Raw genomic sequence first — 7,897 nt, 5'->3', positions numbered from 1 at the left:
GTGTTCGGTTATCAGATTTTGTCATTTACAATATTGTAACCAATAAACTAAAGACATACTGATAGGGAACTTACATTGTGAGCACCATCGGGACAGCGATGATAATATGTGGAAACTAAAGCGCTGCGGAATATGTTGGCGGAATATAAAGCGATTATTATTATTATCTGGGACATGCCCTCTAGTAGTGAAGCGTTGTTCTGCTGCGATGATGGATGGCAGAAGTGAACGGAGCGGCCCCATGAGCGCTCAGTGGGGCCACGTGCTTCTTAGGGCCCCTGTGTGGCTTCTTGTATCAGGCACCGCTGGTCAGAAGACAACATGTAGCTCGGTTTATATGGTCCTTTCTTGGGAGGCAGATTTGCTGCAGTAATGTCACATTTCTCTCGGTGGGATTTGTAGAAAGTATTATAGCGCCTTGCAGCGCTGGGGTCCTGGGTTCTAATCCCACCTTGGACAACATCTGCAAGGAGTTTGGATGTTCTCCCCGTGTTTGCGTGGGTTTCCTCCGGGCACTCTGGTTTCCTCCCACATTCCAAAGACATACTGATAGGGAATTAAGATTGTGAGCCCCATCGGGGACAGTGATGATAATGTGTGCAAAATGTAAAGCGCTGCGGAATATGTTAGCGCTATATAAAAATAAAGATTATTATTATTATAGTCGGGCTTGTTAGTAGCTGATCGGTCTGATTTTCTGCTCCTTCATCTTTGTGCTCGTTTTCAATCACGCCTCGTGTTGCTTGTGTATCATAGTTCACTGCTTTGTTTATGTGTGTGGTTATGAAATCACAGTCTGGACTTATAAATCCTAATTAATCTGTGTTTTTTCTTCTCTTGGTCACTAGACCTCGATGCCACCGACAGACGATTACATGAGCGTCACGGGAGAAAGGAGCAATGTCACGGGTAAGTCGTGTAAATCAGATCTTGCCATATGGTGTAGAGACGCAAGTCAGCACTCAGATCCACACCCGTCACACACGAGCACATCTGTGCACACCATTGTTCACACCAGGCTTACATCCTGCGACACTACACATGGAAGAGGGGCGTCGTAATCACATGGATTAATAGTCGTTCTTTAACTTTGGGCTTGAAGATGCGTCCACACGGATCTCATCCCGCTACTCTGACGGACGACGCACCGCAGGACCTCATCCTCGTGGCTGGTCCTGAAGTCTGCAGTTTCTGTGTGGACGAGTCAGTGAGGTCACAACTTGGATAGGATCTTGATGATCATCTTTACCCAGTGATCGGTGAAATATTAGTCGGCATTTGCCATGTCTCACAAGACGGCACACCGGAGCCATGACTAGACGTGAACATTGATGAGAAGGAGCAGATCATTCCCGTGGCCGTGTTCGCCCTATATTTCGGCAGCACATGTGTAATGTGTGTCTGTTGTCACCCCCGCACATGTTATGGCTCCGAGCCGCTCTCTTCTGCCTGTCTGACCGTGCCACACGCACATACATGTTCCTTGGAAGACGGTCTGTACGTGTCCGGTCCAGAGCGCCCTTTGATGGGAACGTGGATGACTCAGACTTTTCTGGATCCAGACTTTTGTCTCTGATCTGCCTCCAGCTCTTTCTTCTGACATGTGCGGACTTTGTGGGCTCCAGACATCCGTGAAGGAGACATGAAAGCTCTCAGCTATAAAATATTCTCTGCAATCTATCATTAAAGAGCACTGAATGTTATCACCAAAGCCCTACCTCCAATATCTGCCATTGTACCCGCTACGTATAGGAGTGCTGATACTTGTAGTCCTGGAACAGGTGAGCACAAGCCTCTGACCTCTAAGGGCATTACCTGACCTAGGTATGCGGATGACCAGCTGCTTGCAGACGCGTAGTGCATGCTGTGACTTGTGGTTCCCTTGCACAAGTAACAGCTCTGAAGACTATAACACGGCTCCGGGCCGTATGTTTATCTGATCACAACATACTGTATCATCATAGTACGGGAAATGCTACGGCCTCAGGCACGGCGCCTGCAAATGTCAGCAAAGGGAAGCAATAAGCAGTAGCCGCGTAGAGTAGTGATGGGTATCTCTGCAGTGATCCACGTTTGTGGCGGTGACAGAGAAACAAGTCAGTAAAAGCCGAGCACGGGGAGTAGTGTCCGCGGTGCGCCTGCCCTCTGGATCCTCGGCAGCAGAGGACTGATGAGTCTCCTCCGTGATTCCATCTTTCTTCAATGATGGTTATTCTTAGGGTTTATCTTCTATCAATAGTGTAAGGAATAACTTACTAATCACTGGGAATCAATTGCTTGGACCCTAGCGATCCCGAGAAGGTCAGAGCCCCCTCTGAACGGAACAGAGGTCTACCTTTGCTGCATTCAGACAAGGCTGGGTGAGCCCCTCTCTCAGGATTGCTGGTGGTCCCAGCTGTCAGACCCGGACTGATCACTAGGCTAGTTATCCCTTACACTATGGGTAGAGGATAAGTTTCAATTTTGAGATATGCCAGGAAACTCCACTGCATTTCAGGGGAAAGCACGGCTTATTGCTACAAGGCCCCCTGTCGCTATTTCATGGTCCCCTGGTTCCCTTTATGGGGAATTCCTGCACAGAAACACTTTACAGAATAAATTCTATCTGTAGAGAGACTGTGAAGTTGTGGTCTCCGGCAGCCCGAAGCATCGCACGATTCATCTGAAGAGCCCAGAAGTCAGAGCTGGGCCTCCCACTATCCACAGACGGTCCACAATAATCCACACGGCTCTAAATAATTGCTTTTATTGTGTTAACTTAATAGTTCGTTTTCTGTCTCCAGTTCGCACAATATTATCCAGTACTTCTCCCACCGTGCCAGTCACCAGCCGGGCTGGACTCTTAGACCTGTAGCAGCAGAAAGGGTTAATTTATATTTAAAGATATTTACACTAATAAAAATAATCTGTCAGTACTGGGGAGGGGTCTGCCGAGGGGATGGGGGGTCTCGCTAATCTCACTGAACGCTGAGGAGTTGTGTGAAATGTAGCGGACCATGCAGTATATACCGTGCCGTGTCACTGAGCGAAGCCGCCGCTGCCAGAGAAATCATTGTATTTTACAATAAAGAGTTATAGGCGGCGGCGTCTCCAGCACGAATTGTAACAGTGGTGATGGACAGCTGTGTGCTGGGACTAATGCAGAAAACCCTCATTGTATAGGACGAGCAGAGACGGAGCCCGTGTAACAGTCCTGATACCCCGGGAGCACAAGGATGGTCCCCGGCCCACAGAGAAGCCGCCGGCCACTATCCAGGAGAACAGACCACAACTTCCACCTCTTTGTTCTCTTCTCATCACTTTTTCACATCAACTATGGACACGTCTTAAATGTTCTTCAAATTTTTGATTTTGGAGAAATTTGCTGTAATCCAAGTACAGAGATGTGAGATAACCTGAGATGGGTTCTGTGACGTTAGAAAGGTCTTTCACGATGGAGGCAGTGGAAATCGTGTGTCTCATGGATAATTTTCAGCGAGCTTCCACTTTGTCCACACTTGTCCCATTGTCCAGGCAGTGAGGGTCCGAGCACGGTCAGTGGTGGCAGGTATGGCACGCATCAGTTTACTCTGCGGTGTCCATCGTGATGGTGCCGGTTTTTGGATTGGATTTTGCACCATGAATGGTTTGGGATTTTCTCTACAGAATAGTGGATTTCCCTAATAAACTTAGCTGTTGTTCAGCTGCGGTCCTTTCACATGGGGTCTGTATTCCACAAGTGCCGTCCAGTTCGGGGCCACAGCCCTTCGTCTGCATACTCAGTAACATTGCAGCTTGCTGTCGTAGGATCATTGGAGTGCTCATAAATAGGGGGATCTGGAGGGTAACCCAAGGGTTGAGCTCGTATAGGACATATTTTGTATCCCTACCTTGACCAGCAGTTATGAGGCGATGCAGTCTGTACACATCCATCGCTCCGCATTACAGTGATACAGGCCACCCTCTACCCCTCACAGGGTACCCCCTACCAGCTCTGGCACCATGTACAGTTTAGAGATTCATGGGTCCATGAGATGTCGCCATCTAACTTGGGGCACTTCTGGGTCCGCGTTCAGCCCTTTGGTGTTCATGCATCCTGCGACTCCGCACTTTAATCTTTTCCTCCAGGTGCTTCCATTTTTGTGCTTTTGCCTTCATACTGAGGGGAGGTAGAGGCCTTCCGGGGCCCTTTAAGCCTGGTGGTATCTGTGGTGCACCCTGGGGCTCGGGAGGGTGGGATGTGTGGCCCCTACGAGCCCATAACTCCTCACACATTTGCTCTCCTTTGGAGCCTGGCTGCTGAACGAGACGCATAAAGTCATGATACCATCTCATTTGTGACCCACGGTGAGCACCCAACGACTCCTCTGCCCGAGAAGGTGGAATGACCTCGAGATCCAGCTGAAGAAGAAGCTGTGTAAACCCATGCTCTGAGGAATGGCAGAGATAACTCCCAGCATCACGCCTCATTACACTACGCAGCAGGACGCCACGCTCCGTCTTTATAACTCGCTCATCAAAGTGCACCTGGAAAGAAACCGAAAATTACTTTTATGGAAAGAAACAAACTGAGCGGCAGAGATGGGTCCTGAGAGGTGACCCCTCATATAGATGTGACTGCATCATGAGACAGAAGTAAAACTAGTGCAATGTACATAAAGCAGAGGTATATAACATTGTATGTAGATTATATCATTATATGGGGACTATGGAGAAAGCAACGGGCTGTGGTGGCCAGAGACAACCAGGACGTGGAGCCACGGATTGCACCAAAGGCTTCATCAATATGAAGGATGGTGGTTCTTACCTCTTTTCTTGGCGTTTCGGGTGCCTTTTGGTGGATCCATGTCACTTGAGCTCGTAAAGATTTGGGGAGACACTCGAGGAAGACTGTGCTCCCCTCCACGCCGTACAGGCGCTTCTTCTGGATGCTGAGTCTCTGCTGCTCTGTATGGAGAAATGGTGATGGAAGAACGGGAATCTATCACAACGTCATCACATACAGTAGTGATAACACTGCAGGATGGCCGAGCCCGAGCGGTGACCCCCAGAGCCAGTGTGGTGGCACACGGAGACATCTGTCCTGTGTACAGGCTCAGCCCATGGCTGTCTATAGATGTGGGATAACGACTGTCCAAGTCATCTCCCGGAAATGCTGAAATCAGGCGACACTTAACCTGCATATGGGGCGAATAGAGAGGTGCGTAAAACTCACCTCCAGAACACAGCGAGTTGGGGTCTCCATTCCTGACGTCCTGACGGCGAGACCTCCTGCGTGAGACATGATGAGTACATGGTTGTGATGGTGGCTCATCTACCCTGGCAGTACTAGTTGCTATATGGGTATGTTAGGGTTGCATTATTAGTCTGGGGGGTGGTATAGCTTTGACATCAGTCTTTACCTCTTGGTGTTGGGCAGATAACGGGTACAGCTGGCGCCGTCCCAGGCACAATATGGATCCCTGGCCAAGCAGCACTCGGCACAAGCCTTCCCGTAGATCCCACAGCGATGTAGGGGCACCTGGGAAACGCCGCTCGCTGACCCCACATATAGTTGTTGCTGCGGAGAAGGTGAAAGCAATGTGAAGACGGGAGAACCACACATTGACCAAGAGAACTGCAAACAGCAAAATCCTTCTTACCCGCTTAGATGAGAGCTGCATGCTGGTGACGGGGGACGCGTTCTGCACCAAGGGAGGAAGAGGCAACCATGTCAGGAACAACCAAACACGTCTTTACCCCCAAAAACATCTAGTCACTATATCTGCGTTACAGTTATAACCAATAGCATCTGTCATTAGAGCACCACCAATAAGAGGGGCCCCTAAACTTGTGTGCTTGCATCAGACCACCTGGAACCCTTGCGTCTTTACCTTGAAGACCTGAAGCTCCTCCAGCACCAGCTCTTCCCTCTCGCTCCAGCTCTGTTTAGGCACAGAAATCACTTTCAGTACGGTGCCCACATCTAGCAGAACGAGAAAGCACAGTGTCAGAGGTAGAGGCACCAGGGGACATTACTGACATAACGAGGCGGCGGCCGGAGCTTTCACCTGTGCCGATGAACATGACGTCATATTCTCCATCAGCTGCCGTCACTCTGTCCACAGCAAGCTGGGTGGAGGTGAAGTCGGCATGACTGTGCAGGAAGATCGGCTTCCCAGTGCCAGGAGTTACAGGGTTAAACATGAGCGGGTGATTCCGTGCAAACTGCAGCACATCGTCTGGAAAGTTCTTAGTGGATTCAAAACTTCCAAAAGTTTTACTAGGACACTAGAAACAGCGGAGACCATTGAACACGGCGCTGCAAAACCTGCGACCCAGAAACCATCAGTCTCCCTCTGATCACTTACCATCCCTGGGCGAGGATAGGGCACCCTGCCCTGATAGGACACCCACTGGTAGTTCGGCCCTTCCTTGTGTGCAAAGGGCCCCAGGAAAGCTCTGCGGACATCATTCATGGTGTAGACACAGATGGCAGAACCTCGAAATACTGAACTGAGGGCAAAAAGCAGAACGTAACTCGGGAGAAGTAATATGTGTACACAGAGACTGCACCAGCAGAATAGTGAGTGCAGCTCCAGGGTATAATACAGGATGTAACTCAGGATCAGTAATGTAATGTATGTACACAGTGACTGCACCAGCAGAATAGTGAGTGCAGCTCTGGAGTATAATACAGGATGTAACTCAGGATCAGTAATGTAATGTATGTACACAGTGACTGCACCAGCAGAATAGTGAGTGCAGCTCTGGAGTATAATACAGGATGTAACTCAGGATCAGTAATATAATGTATGTACACAGTGACTGCACCAGCAGAATAGTGAGTGCAACTCTGGAGTATAATACAGGATGTAACTCAGGATCAGTAATATAATGTATGTACACAGTGACTGCACCAGCAGAATAGTGAGTGCAGCTCTGGAGTATAATACAGGATGTAACTCAGGATCAGTAATGTAATGTATGTACACAGTGACTGCACCAGCAGAATAGTGAGTGCAGCTCTGGAGTATAATACAGGATGTAACTCAGGATCAGTAATGTAATGTATGTACACAGTGACTGCACCAGCAGAATAGTGAGTGCAGCTCTGGAGTATAATACAGGATGTAACTCAGGATCAGTAATGTATGTACACAGTGACTGCACCAGCAGAATAGTGAGTGCAGCTCTGGGTTATACTACAGGAGGTAACTCAGGATCAGTAATGTATGTACACAGTGACTGCACCAGCAGAATAGTGAGTGCAGCTCTGGAGTATAATACAGGATGTAACTCAGGATCAGTAATATAATGTATGTACACAGTGACTGCACCAGCAGAATAGTGCGTGCAGCTCTGGGGTATAATACAGGATGTAACTCAGGATCAGTAATGTAATGTATGTACACAGTGACTGCACCAGCAGAATAGTGAGTGCAGCTCTGGAGTATAATACAGGATGTAACTCAGGATCAGTAATGTATGTACACAGTGACTGCACCAGCAGAATAGTGCGTGCAGCTCTGGGGTATAATACAGGATGTAACTCAGGATCAGTAATGTAATGTATGTGCACAGTGACTGCACCAGCAGAATAGTGAGTGCAGCTCTGGGGTATAATACAGGATGTAACTCAGGATCAGTAATGTATGTACACAGCGACTGCACCAGCAGAATAGTGCGTGCAGCTCTGGGGTATAATACAGGATGTAACCCAGGAGCAGTAATGTAATGTATGTACACAGTGACTGCACCAGCAGAATAGTGAGTGCAGCTCTGGGGTATAATACAGGATATAACTCAGGATCAGTAATGTAATGTATGTACACAGTGACTGCACCAGCAGTATAGTGAGTGCAGCTCTGGGGTATAATACAGGATATAACTCAGGATCAGTAATGTAATGTATGTACACAGTGACTGCACCAGCAGA

At 48.5% G+C, this 7,897-nt stretch overlaps 1 protein-coding gene across 4 annotated transcripts in view; it reads right to left on the bottom strand.

Annotated features, from left to right (window-relative positions):
• Positions 1-2,730: 2,730 nt before the first annotated feature.
• The window catches only part of SEMA3B (semaphorin 3B), a 53,264-nt gene continuing 48,097 nt past the window's right edge, over positions 2,731-7,897 (bottom strand). For all 4 annotated transcript variants that reach the window (XM_069736031.1, XM_069736034.1, XM_069736032.1 and 1 more), the window contains 8 exons: positions 6,330-6,474; positions 6,030-6,249; positions 5,853-5,944; positions 5,622-5,663; positions 5,382-5,539; positions 5,195-5,250; positions 4,787-4,926; positions 2,731-4,506 (listed from right to left, as the gene is read on the bottom strand). In XM_069736031.1, coding sequence (XP_069592132.1) covers positions 4,024-4,506; positions 4,787-4,926; positions 5,195-5,250; positions 5,382-5,539; positions 5,622-5,663; positions 5,853-5,944; positions 6,030-6,249; positions 6,330-6,474 — 1,336 coding nt within the window. In that variant the 3' untranslated portion in view covers positions 2,731-4,023. The remainder of the gene's footprint in view (positions 4,507-4,786; positions 4,927-5,194; positions 5,251-5,381; positions 5,540-5,621; positions 5,664-5,852; positions 5,945-6,029; positions 6,250-6,329; positions 6,475-7,897) is intronic.

This window comes from Ranitomeya imitator, chromosome 8 (assembly GCF_032444005.1).
Source record: "Ranitomeya imitator isolate aRanImi1 chromosome 8, aRanImi1.pri, whole genome shotgun sequence".
NCBI lineage: Eukaryota > Metazoa > Chordata > Amphibia > Anura > Dendrobatidae > Ranitomeya > Ranitomeya imitator.
This window is presented reverse-complemented; position numbering and strand designations above follow the sequence as displayed.